We start from the raw sequence: 17906 nt of genomic DNA on the forward strand, positions 1-17906 counted from the left end.
CCTAAAATGATCTAAACAAGAAAAGCAACATACAAGTTATATATTTTTAATGTACCTGTCTTGCATGTTGCAGTAATCTTGTCCTACACAGAGGGCCAAAACATTTTAGGGTTTCATCAACGCATTACTAATTGTGTATTTTTAGATGTGTGACCTATATTTTTAACACTAAGTCTTTTAAATGTAAACAAAGTTGGCGCTGTATTACTTGGCTCTGTATGAAAGCCTTGAGTGTAGGTTAATCACCCTCCTTAATAGTGAGATGGCATCAGGGGCGCTTGCAGGTGCTAGAGGCTACACTATGACAGGGTATGACCCCTATTTCTGTTTAGTCATCGTATTTAGTAGCCCTAGTGTAGAGTGCACTTTAAAACAAGTATAGGCTCCATAGTCCTCCAGGTAATCTTTCTGCCTGAGGCCACCTTTTTTGCATTGTGCCAGTAGCATCTAGCAATACCACTGACCTCCTATGCAAGACACTCAATCAATAAATCTCATGTGCTCCACTGAGAAACTCAGGAGCCCTAGCAAACTCTACTGTCGGGGCGTGGGATGACAACCCTGATTTGAGTCACTGTTTTTTACAGCCCACCTTATCCATAGCGAAAGGGACTCATTCAAACAAACAGAGGCGGTCATTGTGCTCTTGACATGGCGCTGGCAATTTGGCCATTGAATTAAGTAGTACCACTGACTTCCTATGCAAGACAAGCAATCAACAGATCCCTGGTTCTAGGGTTGCCCCTCTGAAAATTTTCCAAAATTTTATGGCGATCGGTTGACAGGGACAGTAATACAATAAAGACACAATAATTTCATTTATATATATATATATATATATATATATATATATATAATATATATATAGATGGACGGAAAATAAAATACAACAATAATAATAACAAAATTTAATGAAATATTTTTTAAACAAATAGGTATTCACATTTTTTTTTTGTGTTGGAGAAAAGTAATAGTAATAGAAAAAGTAAATAAATTAATCAACCTCTCAGACCTGATGATAAATAGATCCCATGAATTAAAGTTGGAATATTTTAACCATGGCATATGAAATGACTATGGTAAGCACTGCCTTTTCTTTCTGTAAATTGAGTTGGTTACCCAATACTGTTGGTTGAATTAGCAAATGAAATACTGACATAAGAGTTGGTAAGGTGTCTAACCAATCAATTATGCTATCACATAATTGTAATTATTTTACAGCAATATCCATTAATTTGCCTAATTTTATTTTATAATCAGGCAACCATCAACATGATAGAACTAGTTAAAGATATTTCATGTAAAAAAAAACAATTATATATGTATTGTATATCATGTGTGGTTTATATTAAGTAAAATTTTGACCTACAAACAGCTATATTTAAAGAAACGCATCTGAAATTTAAATAGAATAAGATGTATATATATCATGGAAATAGGGTTGTGTGGTAGACAGATATATATGTATTCCTACAAATGGATGGGGGTATCTGAACATGATCTTAGCTGATTTGTCAATGAAAAAAACAATGGTAGACTAACACTACTAACAGTGGTATTCCCAAATGATCAAGAATACAAACAGAAATATGACAGTTCTGTAATTATGTCATTTAGTAAACACTGTTGTGCTAACAATATGGAAGGGTTGTAATATAGAAATAAAAAGTTGTAAGTATCACATACAATGTCCATAGTAGAAATCTTTTACATTTATTAAGTACAATTTTGATCTAATCTACAAAAAATTTTTTTAGAAGAATATGAATGTACATAGCCCACATTGGTCTATTAAAAAAATCAGATTGCTTAAATAGAATTTAAATACTAAAAAATGTTTAGCTTTAGGTGTAAGATTTATCACAAAATTAAATTGTTTACAGATGAATACAAGTCTTGTTATTTCTTTTAAAAATTATTGCACTTATAAAATGCATGTCATAATAAATAATTGTTTCATGTTAAACATAATAAAAAAAAGGTAAGGAAAGTTACCTTTCAAATCTGGCAGGTGAAGTAAAATTCACCTGTTAAAAAAAGTAAATACTGACATTTTTATAAACCTTGTTGGTCAAAGAAAAGTCTGTTTTTAACATAAATGAATTTACAAATTTGTCTTTTTACAATCAAAAAAATGTTGGGAAAATGTTTGAAAATACTATAACCATGAACCAAATTTATTTTAAGAATGAATAAATTATTACGCCTGTATGGTATAGGTCTGCTCCAAATACGGCTGAGTCTGTACTCCTTCATCAACTTCAAGCCTGTTAAACCTACTCTTCAACACAGCAATCATGGGTAAACACACAATGATGGAGCCAATCACAGTCCAGTTCATCCACATGGTACCTGAAGCAAATATTTCATTGGTCCATATTTTTAATCTCTTTTTATGCAGGATTTTTACTAACTTAAGCTCATCATTGTTGGTTTGTTTTGTTTATGGTTAAGATATGCTTCCCACTATATAATATAACACAATAAGGACAATTATGTTTATTATCATTTTGTTATGTGTTTTATAGTGTAGTAAGTGGTACAGAGTAGTATAAATTTTTGAAATTTTTGCAAATTTTAGAATGGTTGCATAAACATAAATGAAATTTATTATCTTAGTTCATCTTTGATAAGTTGATTGCATTTCAGGTGAACTTTGTTATCCTTTGTTTTATCAAACTAAAATAGAAGGTTAAATTGCTTTCTAAAAAAAAAGAATATATTAACCGAATGTCCAATTAAAATTTGACTGGAAGGTGATACATCACATTATACAAAATGAATATTGACAAAAATGTCCCACTTATTAGATCGTTTAACGTGGTCGAATGATTGAGCTTACAACTGCTAACCCTAAAGTTTGGAGTTTGCATCTCAGGTTTGAGTCAGTAGGTGCCCCTGATACCATCCAGACTCACATTGGGGAAACAAAGGCAGGTGGACATAGTGCTGACCAGTGACCACACTATCCCCTCATATGAAGAGGTTATTTAAACAGATGAACTCTACTTCATCAGCCCCATGGTGTCTTGGGCATGAACGGGAAAAGATGACAATCAAAATGTATAAATAGAAAGTGATACATACCAACATTAGGAATGAAGAAGATGGCCAGAAAAATGAGGCCTCCTAAATTATTCAACAATGTTAAAAGTCCATTTGCTGCCCCTTCACTGGTGGGGTAAGCCAGCTCACACCCCAGCTCATAAATTATAGGAACAGCAGCATTGATCAGTGTGTTACCTCCAATAACTGTCACATAAAGAACAGCTGGAAAAAAAGTTAAAAACTTTAACTAAATTTTCTTTTGTTCATAGATGTTTTAAAATTCAAGAAAAGATATGTAAGATAATCCATAAAAACAGATAATTTATCTAATTTTTAAAAATTTACTTCTAAAAGGGTAAAAAGAAAATATTACCGCTAGAAAATGGAATAACTTTTATGAGCACCAGTGCAAATACAACAAAACACGCAGCCCCTAACAGAAATGTCACAAGTATAAACAGCTTCATACTCCTGGCGAAGTGATCAGCAAATCTAATGGGGAAAAAAATAATTGTTTTCTAAATACCGGATAAGAAAAATATAATGCATATTAAATCCAAAAGAAAAAAAATTCTAAAATATTTTAAAATAGCCCTACCATTTACAAATCTTGATCGCAAAGAGATAATACAAAATAAAAAATTGTAAATTTTGGTTGATAACAATCTTAAAATAGGAAATTCAGTAAATTGATAAAAAATACATAGGTTATTATAAAAAAGCATTTTTAAATTTTATTTCTATGCATGTGTATGTCTAAAAGTTTTATAAAATATTTGCCATGGAATAATGATTATTGAATGTACTTAAGACATTGGGTATCTTACTTTCCGATAACTAATGTTCCTACACAAGCTCCAATTGTTGCATAAAATCCTATCCAACCTGCTTCATCCTGTATAATACATTTAGAAAAAAAAAATATTTTCTCAAATTCCTAATATGAAATAATGTAAATTATGTGTGATGTTTTTCAACATTTAAAAGTAAAAACCACTATGTAAGGCTATCCAACAAAAGACGACTTACTTCTTCTATACCAAACGGATCAAGGTTGACATTTAATACACTACTCCAGTTGTTTAAGACTCCCAGTGACACACCATAAATCACAGACAACAAAATGAAGTGACCCTTCCTTAAAAAAAAACATGAAGTTTAGTAACCAAAACTAAAATTAACATATTTGTGTAATTTTCTAACGACCATAAAATTTATTCATACTTTTAAAAAACTATATAAAAAGAACAATTATAGTTATTTTAATTTCTAAATATTTACAAAACAGTTTTACAAATTGTAACTGAAAACTTTTTATTGGTCAATTTTTTTTATGCTTGAATGTATTACAAAACAGTAACAAAATGTAACTTAAAACTTTATACAGGTCATCTTGCCAGTTCATGAATGCATTAGAACACAGCTTGCTTTTAAAATGGCTTTAAGTCTAACACAGCAGAAAAATTGTGTTTGCTTACTTGCGTAGTGACCACAGACCAGTCCAGTAGTTTTCTCTGTGAACAACAGCTGATGGACAGGGGGGATGAGGTGGTTTTTCAGGGAAGTAGATGAGGAACAACAACAGAAGAAGAACACATGCCCCACATTCTGTGAACACAACGATTTAAAGATGGTCATAAAAAACTGAACTTTTTGTGACATATATTTTGTTTTAGTTTAAGAACAAAAATTAGGAAAAAAAAACTTTAGTTAGATTAGTTCTATGCTAGGGGTAGATGGGGAGACTTTATGACATTAGAGCAGTTTCTTCTAGCCATCTCTTCTGCAAGGGCTGTGCCCCCCTGAAGAATGTCTACTGCCCCCCCTCCCCATGCAAATTTTAGTTGTCCCCCCCTCCCCCATCATGAAAATTTATTGCAATTGCACCCCTCACCCCTGGAGAAAAACAGCCTGAGAGAGGCACTTCTTTAGAGGTTGGACGTTTTGTCTGCTAAAATAGTGTCATGTTTTTTGTGTTCGCGCCCAAGACACACAAAGCAGATGAAGTAGAGTTCATCTGTTTCAGAGACCTTGGCATATGTTTTTCTCCTGAAGGAAGCTTTCCATACAATGTAGTCCTATTTATAAATCTAAGCAGTTTATGCAGTACCTTCTGTTTCATCGTAAAATGTGATGAGGAAAAAAATTACTTATGACCTGGTTCACCCCCAAAAGAATTTCCAAAGCAAGTGGCATATCAGTAATTCATCAAAGCAACAGTTCATCAGAGTAGTTTCAAAATTACTTACGGTAATACATATACACCATTATTTCCTGTCTTTCTTCTTTAATTCTTTCTAGAAGTGAGTAGATAATAATTAATGTCACATTTTTAAAAATTACAATTATGAGAATATGGGCGAATAGGTAATTAATTATAGGTTATTATATGTTACATTTAAAGGAACAACCCAACACCTTAATAACAAGCAGGATTTCGTGTTCAGTTTTCAGATGTTATAATTTCTTTAATATATTTTTTGCCTTGTGTTGTTATACAAGAAACATTCTGTAATGTCAATGTCTGAACACACTAGGATTTATAAAAAAAATTATAGTATCTGTCTTTGTTATTAGAATTTTATTAGTCAAAAGTTGTATTAATAATTTATTTCTCTGGGTTATAGTTATATTTTAGTATGCTTTATGTTATTGAAAAGAAGAATCTTCCAATGACAAGGTAGTGTCTATTGTGGCCATCTGATGACCAAATAAGCAACATGCATTACAAAAACTCAGTCAAACTTATGTTAAAGAATTCTAAAAATATGTTTGCCTAAAAATAGAAGCTAAATATAGATTACTGTTGACCGAAATATGCATGTTGTTTATTTCATCACCAGTTGACTGAGTACTTCCTAATGAAAATAGCATTACAAGGTGTAAACAAATAAACATTCACTTTGATATTTCACAATAAAAGGGGAAAATCATGCAGATTAACACTAGACTTGAAAATGATTTTAAAAGTGCTTAAATAGAAAAAGCCTAATCTACAAACATTACAATACACAGATTGTCTAATTGTTTAGGTAAACTAAAATTGTGCTAGGCTTTACCTGTAACATTTGCTAGTGAGGATAAATCTATCATAACATCATTGTGTTTTTTTCTGAAACACAACATCAGTCCTGCATTTTCTGTCATAGTTTACATTGTGTTAACTATTGAAGCATTAAACTAGAAATAGGTTTTAATAACACTATTTTAAAGCATGCATTACATTTTTTTTAATTAGTAAGTATTTAAATAGATGATTTATTTAAAAAAATTGCCACACATTAATTAATAAATTATTGAAATAAATTACAACAACTCATGCTACTTTAACTGGGTGGACATTAATTAATAACATTCAGTAAGTCATTAAATAAAGAACAAAAACTCATGCTAATGTTTACTTGGTTGGAAACATTTAAGGTAAAATTGTGCATGCAAATAAAAACATCAAAACTCACAGTTAGAACATTTATAAATTTAATTTAAGATTAAATTTTATTAAAGCATCTTGTTAAAAATGTTATATTTATAATTATCTCTTTTAACACTGATATTTTTGTACTGTGCAAGTTAATTGCATAGAAAGTTAGTTAAAAAGAGACAAGTAAGATACAGTTTTTAATTAAACATAATGCTATGAGTTGCATGAAACACATACCCAAATGTCATGGAAGCTTTTGTTGCATTAGGAGGTCTAGTGTACACAAGAGCTGGCCCTGAAAGTTCGTATGGAAATGTGTTCATTTCACAGTTCTAATAATTCTCTATCCAAAACAATAAATTATCTTTTCTTTAAAATAATATATAAGCATCAATATCATAGAACAATTGCTTGGGTTTTTTCACAATTAATATACCATTTTGTGTCATGTTTTTAATGTAAAATTAAAATACTAAAAAAATTGCCCTTTTGTTCTTATTGTTATAAAGTGTGATATAATACTGTTCATCTTTTATAGAGTTCACTTTTTATGTGATTTAAACTCATAAAGTGAATGATTGCATGGTCAGCATTATACCAAGCCTCTTCTACTTTGCTAGAATTGAGTAAAATGTCCATTAGAATTGGGTAGGACTTGGTGTTGTTGGATTCAAGACCATTTATAAAGACTGTGGGGTTAGTAGTTGTATGTTCTGACACCCAATCATGTCATTCCTTTTCAAAGTTTCATAGCTCATATTACAACCATTTACCTTTTTATTAAAAAAGCAACATTGAAGGCTTCATTGTTCTAATTGATTTCTAATATTTAAATATGGAATAATTTTTTTTATTCCAAATTCTCATATTCTTCTAAGCATATGATAAAAATGTAAAGTTTTTTTTTCATTACCCACAACAAACGGAACAGCCACACCAAGCGTATTGATACAAGCACTGATAGCTGTTGCTGACACTCTCTCTTTAGGGGGGAACCATGTAGCAGAGATGGCTGGAATACTGCCCATAGAGACTGGTCCCCCTACTCCACAAAAGAACTGACCAATATGTATGAGTCTGAAGGATTGGTTAATTAGATAGTCATAATATATAGTCATATATATATATATATATATATATATATATATATATATATATATATATATATATATATATATATATATATATATATATATATGTGTGTGTGTGTGTGTGTGTAAGATTTGTCATATTTTTATAACCAACTGATGTAGGCTTTAAAAAAGCATTGAGAATATATATATCATACATCAACATATTTGAAAAGGTTGCTTGTAAATGAAAAACATTTTTGGTCAATTGAGCAAATAAGTATATTTTGTTTTGTAAACTGTAATGTGTTGGAGGAGATCCCATCCAACAATATAGTTAAGAAGAAGAAAAGGAAATTTAGCCCTCAAAAGTTTTACAAATATTTCTTTATTTTATTGCCTGAATAACAAATATTCTCCTTACTAACTACAAATCCAATCCACCATTTACCACTAGCTCAAGATCTACATTCTGATTAACAATAGTTTTTGTAGGAAATCATCAGAAATTTCAATTCCTGTGTACTGTAATTAAAAGATGTGTACTGAGTACTGATAAGATCTGTAACTTTTATAACAAAAAGTAACACTTTAAGTATTAAGAGCACTTGAGAGAAAATTTTCCCACACCCTGTTGTCCTATGATTTGAAGGATGTCATCATGAGCTATTAAAGAGGCACTTATGTCATTAATAATTGTTTCATGCTTCATGTTTCAGATTTTCTTTTAAGTAGGTAAGGTACAAAAAATGACAATGTATATTTACAAGATGAGAACTATTGGCCTTTTTGTTTTTATTAAAAAAAATAAGTATGAGTAGATCTAAAATTATTCAATTTTTTTTTAATTAAAAAATTGTAGATATAGGGAACCATTTTAGAAAATTGTTTTTAATTATTGCATATCTTAAATTGTATATTGAATTATATATTGAATTATATATTGAATTATATCCTAGACAATATTTTTCCACAGATTTCACAAAAGTGTATTTTAAAAACCGTTTAATGAATTAATTTTAAGAAGCTAGAAGAAAACTTTAAAACAGCTTATAAAATGAGTGCTTTAAAAAAATCAATAACGACATTCCATATGGGATGAAAAGAGGAAGTAATCAATTTAAAACTTCTCTTGAAACCATTTAAACAAAGTTTAAGTTGATTTTATGTAGCCAATTGATCTTTGTCCTAGTAGCAATAAAGGTTAGAATTTGATTGTAATGAACTGGTTTCATTAAATAATAAATCCTCAAATTGTAAAACTAATACAAATTACCAATATTCTATACAGATGTTCTACAAAAGAAAATAGTTCTTTTTGTTGCCAGTCCTTGTTAACAATACTTAAACTCGAGGTAGTGCACTTTAGCCAAATAGTGGTACCAATAATAAAACTGATTCTAAGGTTTTAAGCATTGTTATAAAAAATAGATAGTAGAGTTGAATAAATGTAAAATGCTTTTCAATGGGATAAACCAAACAAGAAGAACTTTAGCATTGAAAACTTGACCTTAACTAGACCTTATTTGTGAACAAAACTCAGTGTATATTGCATATTTTTGGAAGTTAGATCTGCACATTAAGGAGAAGTATATATAAAACAAGGCCTCATTATAGGCTTATATTCAAATTTAGTAAAGAAAAAATACTCACATAGTTGCAGGAAAAGGGTCAGATGTTATAACCCTAAATGCTGCACCAAGTGTAACAAAAAACATGCTGGATATCACAGCCCACCGAATACCTGTAAGTGAGAAATTGATGGGTACATACGTAAATAATTGAGAAACCCTAGAAGACTAATTAGTGTGTTATTTTTTTAATTATATAAAGAAGTTGCAATATTGTAGTTAGGACATTCCATAACTAAAAATTGCTAAAATCATTTAGGTAGCACCTCAGCACAATTCAGTTTTAGCTTGACATGCCTAGAAGCTATTGAATTAGTACGACTAGTAAAAGAAACCTAAGACTATATCTCAGATTTCATCACTACTGACTCAAGCTATGGTCATTAGACAGACTGGAACAGGGTTAAGAATCAAGCATTTCTCTCACCTGTTACCAGCTGCTAAACTATCCAAAAACTATGCCAGGGTTACAAACTCATGAGTATTAGGTTTTAAGCACATGTTTCGCTCTACACCACGCCATTTCCTACAACCGTAAACTATCTTTCTCCACTACATTAAATCAATCAACCTTTAAGGGGGTCGGCGTGGTCGAGTCGGTAAAGTCTCGAGTTCGAACCCTCGGGCAGATGAGGCTCGTTAGCTGGGGACAGCCACTAGGAGAAACAACTCCAAAATTAAATAACTGCTGCCTTGTAGTTTGTTCTTGGTTGGACAAAGGCTATGGAAGCAAATCCAAAAAGAAAAGCAGGCTGAAATCGGAGTCAATGGCCTCAATGGCGCATAACCAGTTGACACGTAACGCTTAATTGTGTTGGAGGCGTGGTCGAGTCAGCAAAAAGCTCATGGTTGCTAAATTGGAACAAAGTCTCGAATTCAAACCCACTGGCAGATAAATCTCAATCCACTTCAACACTAATAATTAAGAACGAAGAAGAAGAAGAAGAAAAATCAACCTTTAGACATTATAATTTTACCTTTGACATGTAAGAGCCACGGATAAAACAATCCAAATATGACATAAGTCAGTGGCCCCCAGTTGCTGAGCCAAGCAATGGTCTCATCTGTCCAGCCAAAAGCTTCCTCGCTGCTGTTAGAGATTGGTCCCCAGGTGTTCCAGACTGTACTTTGGAAACAGGTGTATGTGCTGTACAGTATTAAAACATACCACCTCCGTTTGTACAACTGATTGATTAAACAATGCAATATATATTCAAATGGTTCATGGACTAGTTTTATAAAGTGGTTTGAATAGTTCAGTACCTTACACATTTCACTGCCCCAAGAACCAGCCTGTTTAATCTCCAGTTTTCAAAAATGTAGGCCTACAAAATAGGGCCTAGAAAAGTCATGCTCCTTGAAATTTTTAAAAATATTATTAATAAATGAATTATTTTCTGCTAATGATAAATTATCTAACTTTCAATTTTTTCCATGATATCTTTGTGGATAAAGAATGAAATGTTTTATATATCTAAGTAAAAATGAACAAAGGAGCTATATTAATCTGGTTTTTGGCAAAGTCATTTATACAGGACACAAATAAACACATTTGTAACATACTGGATGTGGTGGTTGAAAGTTAGAGCACATGACTGTTAAAAGTGCTTAAATTCATGTTTGGTTCTGTAGTACCAGACCATACAAATAACATTTTTATACTCAGTTTTAATGGCCTCTCAGACAAGTCAGAACCTAAACAGCATTTAACTTAGCATAAGCTATATGTTCCCCTATGTATACAAGCTAAACCAAAACATCTCCAATGCATGTAACCAACAGATTCTTTGTTTTTTAAATATTTAGTACTTATACGCCCAGCTATGTGTATATTAAAATATATAGGAAAACATTATTCAAATCTACTCCTGTCTATGGTTTCACACATATTTGTAGGTGGAATTGGGACACATTTTTTATTTGTTCTGAAGAACTTGTAAAAAAAAACCAGTAATGTTGTACATATCAAAAACTAAATTCTTAAAGCAGTTCATGTGCACAGCTAATTTGTGCTATATAACTTGTACAAGACTTACACGTATACTGTTGGTATCCTCCACATTATGATTTGAGTCTACACTATCTATAAAAAAAGTTCAAAATTTTAAATACAAAAGTTTAGCAGAGGGTGTAAATATTATTTCATAAAACTAATATAAAAAATCTTTTAAAAAAATGTTTTTAAAATAGTTTTAAATTAATGAATTGCAGAAATCTAAACTTGTTATGTATTGTTATTAATTATGTGATAAATAAATTCAGTCGAAGTAAAAGTCCTCACATCATTCAATCTTTATTCTCCATATTTAATGTCAAGTTAATTGTTAATTGGATCAACAATGATTTAATTATAAGATAGCAAATAGGTAATCCCTGGAAATTGGACATTATGCTCCATCTTAAATTAATTTAAATGATCATAGAGAGGTTGAAGGAGCCAGGGTATCAAGGTAGATAAAGTAGATAAAGGTAAGGAGTAACAAAGTTTCATTTGGCAAATTCTTCTTCTTTTTCGTTCTTAATTTTAGTGTTGGAAGGGATCCCCCTCCAACATAATTAACGTTACGTGTCAACTGGTTATGCGCAATTGAGGCCATTGACTCCGATTTCAGCCTGCTTTTCTTTTTGGATTTGCTTCCATAGCCTTTGTCCAACCAAGAACAAACTGCAAGGCAGCAGTTGTTTGATTTTGAAGTTGTCTCTCCTAGAAGAGTGGATGTCCCCAGTTAACGAGCCTCATTTGCCCAAGAGTTCGAACTCGAGACTTTTCAGTTTAGCAACCATGAGCTTTACCGACTCGACCACTCACACCCCTATTTGGCAAATGACATGTTAATTAGCTAAAGCTAAATCTTCTGTTACCTCTATAGTTTGCATTGAAAGTAAACATATAAAAAATGCCAAAACTAAATTCAGCCTTAATCCTAAAATTAACCCTAATGTATAAAACAGGTTTGTTTATCAGAATATATCTACATATAAAAACCATTTTAGAGTACTATTGTATTAATTAGATGTAGCCAAAAGGGATTAGATATCAGCCCAAATATTTTAGAAACATAATTGCATTCTAATTTATAAATGTAGGTGAATTATAGGACAGCATAGACAATGCTAAAATAAACTTCAGGTAGAAAGAGTCAGCACACTTAAAAAAAAGAGCAGTAGAGATAAAAATGTGGATTAGAACAGAAGTATCGATTAGAAATTTAAAAATGAAATGAAAATATTAAGTAAAAATTAGGCCTACCAGGTAAAACAAGTGGGTGTTCCCTTACTTCCCCTGGGTAGACCTTGGGGTCAGGTGTTGGTGATACCCGAGAAATGGAATCATAGTAAAGTCTTTCCAATGGTTCGTCTTCATTGTTTGAAGGCTTACTGGATAACAGAGGCTGGTTATAGTCATATTCCTCATAATTGCCATTTGACGTCATAATATTACATAAGACCAACTGAAATTACACAGTGGAGTTAATTTACCGAAATATTTAATTATATAGATAAACAAACTAAAACCAATTAAATTTAATGCTATAAAAAGTACACATTTGATCTTGATTAAGTATGCTTGCTATTCAATTAATTTAGTGGAGAAAGAATTCTAAAATGATTAGATATCCAGTTCATTTAAAAATAACACTAAACTACACACTGATAACAGAGAATAGATAACAATAGTTTTAGTGTAAATGCAATATAAAGAGGTTAGCTGACTTAATAGTTTAAAATAAATCCAACATCATGAGCAGATTATCACCTGTGTGACAGATTTCTCTTTGATTAGGTAAAAAAACCAGGGCGAGATCAAAGCTTTCCACTTGCTGAAGTTATGTAACACTGATTTTTATCACAGATTTTTATCATGGGTCAACTTTAAAAGTATTTAAAACAGTGGTTCTCAACTCTAATTCATGGGACCACACAGTGGGCAGAGATAAAAATTAAGATGATCAGCTAGTTTCAGATCATAACTCATATTAAAATATTATACTCCTTAACTCCATAATGTAAGAATAGGTCCTGTTATCACATAAAGATTTATTCAACAGAGTTCAATAAAAAAAAGGCTTAAGACTTGCTGAATACCTGGCTGTTTTTTTAAAAAAACAAAAACAAGATGTCTTGTTTAATTAAAAGGATTAATGATTTTAATGCAAGTTACTAGGGCAAATAAGTTCCTTAATTTTTAATTATTTTTTTCCCTGCTAAATTATATCTGATTACAATAATCTTCAATTAACATTGTTCAACCTTATTATGAGAACAATAGTAGATTTTTTTACATAGTTTTTAAACTCTACTAACTTTTAAAAAAATTATACCAGAAAAAAAAACTAGATTTTTTTCCCCATTACGTTGATATGGCCTTTTAAAAAATTGTGGGAGTAGCAACAACTGCTTGGACCTGCGTAATTCAAGTCAATGTTACGCAAGAAAAAAAAAAGTTGTCAGAGATGGGTTTTTTATTGCATCTTCAAGGATTTTTCAAAAATATTAAAAAATTGCCAATAGTATTAATAAAAACTCAAACAACTATTATAACAAAACTTGTATGCAACGGTTTGACAAGTTTAAAGTGTATTACAAGTTACAACTGCTAAAAAAATACACTCTACTTGAATGAAAATTGAAGTAACAGCCCAGGTCAAAGTGCTGACAGCTACAAAATAAGGAAGGGTAACATGTTATCTTTTTGTATTAGAACAAAATTTATTTTCAAAGTAGTTACCGGTTTCTATTAGACAATGTGTTCGGGAAGGGGGGGGGGGGGGGGGTTAGAACTTGAAGCTTTAAAAGTGGCACTTGAAGCAAGGGTGTGGGGTCAGGTTAGAACATGGTTAAAGTATAAATTACAAATTGAATATTTTTTTTCCTTGGGGGGGGGGGGGGGGGGGAATGGACAGACCCATCCCCAAGTTCATTCCGGAAAGATGTATGTGATTGTTAAAATTTTTTATTTCTTTGGTAGACGTCAAATATGATTTTTAAAATTTAAGTTAAGCCTTCAGATTGAATCTAAACCTTCAGATTATCAATTAGTTTTAAAATTACATGTTGTGTAATTGGTGCATGCTGTTAGTTTTTAGTATTTTAGTACTAGATCTAATATTAATAAGCTTGGTTGACCAATATATATATAATATATAGGTGGACTTCAATCTGCATCTATGTTATATTATTATAATCAAATACATGTATTTATAGGGGTAAACTCAATGATGCTTAGAAGCTTAAATTGAGAATAGTAGTAAAACTAGTAATGAAATAAATGTTTTCAACAAATTTTAAAATGTTTTGGAACTAACCAAATAGCTTTTGCCATGTTGCCAGGTAGTTTTAAAGAGTTAATTGTTAAATGTTATTTTTGTAAGTAGTTTATTCTAAAATATATAATTGTTCAGGTAATTTTGAAGTAAGAAGTGAGCAAATAAGAATTTGAAAATTTTGATTGAATTGGCCTAATTTATAACTCTTGATATTAAGTTTAGAAAAATAGACATAAAGACAAATATTAATATAAGTATTTACTGAACATAAGGTTAATCAAAAATAGATGTAGGCCTAAATCTAGTAATCTTGGACTCAAATTTCTATATTATTGATATTGTTTAATGTGTCTAAGCAAGATTTATTATCTCAACTCTTTTAAAAAGCAGAAATGTTGGTTATCCAAAATACACATAAAATCAAATGCACTATTACAGACTATAATGTAGACCAGGGGTCTCCAAACTACGGCCCGCGAGGTCCTCTCATCCGGCCCGCGGAGATCTTTTTGTCCACAGAAAAAATGTTTGTTTGTGATGGCTGAGGAACTTTGCCCAGAGAAATCAAAGACATGTTTGGAACTAACTGGCCCACGAACTGAAATTTGATAGTTAATGCGGCCGTCGGACTGAAAAGTTTGGAGACCCCTGATATAGACCTATGACTTAGAAGCACATACATATTTAAATATTAGTCTATCCTAAACTACTGGCCTATAATGAGGCACTCTCCTCCAGCTATTTTGCATGTTTCCTGGCACTTTTACATAGAGCTGCAAACAGTGGCGTAGCCAGGATCGTCTCAAGGGGGGGGTTCCAATTTTTACCCGGGGACAAACTTTCGATTTGCACCCCCCCCCTCAAACTTTCGATTTGCACCCCCCTCAAACTTTCGATTTGCACCCCCCCCCCCCCCCCTCAAACTTTCGATTTGCACCCCCCCCTCAAACTTTCGATTTGCACCCCCCCCTCAAACTTTCGATTTGCACCCCCCCTCATACTTTTTTATATATACCGAGGGGTCTATGGGGGGGGGGTTATGACCCCCCCTAACCCCCCCCTGCCTACGCCACTGGCTGCAAACACTATAACTATAGCCCTATGATCAAACATTTGCCCTGGCTATAGTTATAGCCTACAAATTACACCTACATTCATTTTTTTATAGGACCTACCTGATTATTCCTCTTCTAGATCTATATCTGGATCTAGAGAGATCTAAATTATTTTTATATGGAGTATCTGAAACTAGTTCCACTTTTTAATCCACAGGTTGATGATGTTGATCTGGGGCTTTAGAAACGTAGAATCTAGCTATTTGCTAACTTTATTCAGAAACTGTGAGACAGGCTACTTCATTATCAACAGACGACAATGCTGTGTGTGTAAATTCAGCCTCAATGTTTTGTTCGTAATCTGTCATTATTTCTCGCTTTTGATTATGATTGATGATAGCCGTCTGGATCTGTAAAAAAAAGTGACTACATTATACACAGGACTACACAACAGACAACAGGGCAATGAGCCTAATTGCGTTGAATAAAAAATAAATATAACAATAGGCCTAAATATAAAAATATACCTACCTAGATCAGCAGGCTTTTCTACAAATTCTAGCGAATAAGTACATCACATGCCACAGATCATGTGTTTATAAAAGGTAAAAATTATCTAATGGCAGGAAGGGAAAAGTTGACATCACAAAGCTGTAGACTGTAGACCTACATTAACACACCTACTGCTAGCAGTGGACACATACGCCACAGACTTATAGCAATGTTTATGTTATCCGGGAACACCACTCCGTCTATAAATAGACATGTGAGAGACCTAGATCTAATTTCAATGTATGTATGTAGGCCATGGTATGGCAAACATCCTACAAAACAGCATAAACTGATCATTCAACAGATCAATAGTGGGGAGGGGGTGGAGACTGTCGACATCACGAGCCTTGGGAATGGGTGGGGAGAAATTTTGCGTCACGATTTTTTGAAGTGGATTAATGAGATTTGTTAATAGGCCTACACCCTACGTAGCTTATATTTTTTCAAATCATGAAAATCTGACCCGACCCCTCGTCCCAGGTGTTCTCGGAAGGGTGGGGGGGGGGGGGGGGCAGACGTGTAGTTGTAGGCTAGGAAATTAAGAATAAAACACAGATCAACCCGTGTCTTTTCAGACTTTTTGCCTTTTTTCTCGGGGGGGGGGGGGGGTTATTTAGCCCATCCCCCCCCCTCATACGTATTGCGGAGTACGTAACCTGCCGGCGCCAGGTTATTTAGCGCCCTAGGCAAAACTTATTAAAAGCACCCCCCCCCCCCCCCCCCCCGCAATTTTTTTCGTGCCCACGTATTATCAGAGGCGTAGCGACCTTTCCCGGCGCCCGGGGACAAAATTTCGATTTGCATATCCCTCAAACTTTCAATTTGTTTTTCCAGCCCATTTTGGCGCCCCCCCCCCTACTGACGGCGCCCTTAGCGGCTAGTTCGCCTCATAGGTAGCGCCGGCCCTGGGAGTACGACGGCAGAGAATTAAGTTCGGCAAGTGGTGAAAACCTGTTGATATCCATTTGAATTCACTTCGGTATTTCCTTGGGTTTTTTTTTTTTGGAAGAGGTGGTGGGGGGGGGGGGGGGACTTAATAAAATGTCAGTAATGGCCAGCGTTTGTTGATTTTCTTCACGACGAGATGTGACCCATGTGAGCGGGTGAACAAAATCACATCACTTCATTTCAAATTTCAGCTTAAAATGTTTTCTTTTATTAATTTAATTATAATACAATTCTGAAAAAAAAAGCAGAATACTATTTCATATAGGCTACTTGTAAAAAATAAATAAAAATTCACAAACAGTAACGTACGTCAACAAGGCCAAAGTATTATATTTATAACATTAAGGCCTACAGCCTCTGTCCTAAAACCTTACTTCACCCCGAAACTCTGAACATTAGATCACCCCCATCAATGGAAAACGACTGGCTTAACTTGTATCCTCAAGATCGATAAGTGAGAAGAAATTTGCGATCAAGGGAAACAACTGGTGAAATACAAGAGGCCGCTGACTTATGAACGAAGGTTTAGCATTCGTTGTCCATCAATCCGGATTTTCAAAAAATTTATAAATATCTAGATTCTATTTATACACCGACCTTTGGTCACGTGGTTTGTGTTCATCCTTCCGAAAGAGGATGTGCTGGTTGGAAGTACCCCCGAAGCAAAACCACTCAGAGTTTCTTCCAAGCATCTCTTTAAGCCCCCCCCCCCCCCCCCCCCGAAATTTTTTTACCGCCCCCCCCCCTCCCGAACGAAATGAAATGTATATAATTTATATAGAAAATATATACTTTTAACAGTGTCCGCCCCCCCCCCCCCCCGAAGAAAGTTTACCGCCCCCCCCCCCCCACCCCCGAAAATTTCAAGTGAACCCCCCCCCTTCCCGGAGAAAAAAGTCTGGAAGAAATACTGA

The 17906-nt window shown here is 33.2% G+C and overlaps 1 protein-coding gene across 1 annotated transcript; it reads right to left on the minus strand.

Annotated features, from left to right (window-relative positions):
• Nucleotides 1–937: 937 nt before the first annotated feature.
• LOC131948386 (solute carrier family 49 member 4 homolog) lies at nt 938–16202 on the minus strand. The gene is made up of 16 exons (XM_059309991.1): nt 16024–16202; nt 15613–15902; nt 12421–12622; nt 11207–11253; nt 10148–10355; nt 9193–9283; nt 7383–7546; nt 6707–6764; nt 6108–6160; nt 5298–5345; nt 4527–4656; nt 4078–4186; nt 3876–3943; nt 3422–3540; nt 3088–3270; nt 938–2352 (listed from the first exon to the last, which is right to left on the minus strand). Exons 3-16 carry the CDS (start codon nt 12602–12604, stop codon nt 2201–2203), a joined length of 1614 nt encoding a protein of 537 aa, XP_059165974.1. The 5' UTR covers nt 12605–12622; nt 15613–15902; nt 16024–16202; the 3' UTR covers nt 938–2200.
• Nucleotides 16203–17906: the final 1704 nt, after the last annotated feature.

Source organism: Physella acuta, unplaced genomic scaffold (assembly GCF_028476545.2).
Source record: "Physella acuta isolate Inbredline_101_S28 unplaced genomic scaffold, ASM2847654v3 ptg000642l, whole genome shotgun sequence".
In the NCBI taxonomy this organism is placed as follows: domain Eukaryota; kingdom Metazoa; phylum Mollusca; class Gastropoda; family Physidae; genus Physella; species Physella acuta.

Excerpts from the sequence above, each read along its gene's own strand:
- LOC131948386 (XM_059309991.1), bottom strand. The coding sequence starts at position 12,604 with ATGACGTCAAATGGCAATTATGAGGAATATGACTATAACCAGCCTCTG. Across the intron at positions 6,765-7,382 it reads GGCTGTTCCGTTTGTTGTGG|GGCCAGCTCTTGTGTACACT; the intron begins GTAATGAAAAAA and ends ACGAACTTTCAG. Across the intron at positions 3,944-4,077 it reads ATCCGTTTGGTATAGAAGAA|GATGAAGCAGGTTGGATAGG; the intron begins GTAAGTCGTCTT and ends TGTATTATACAG.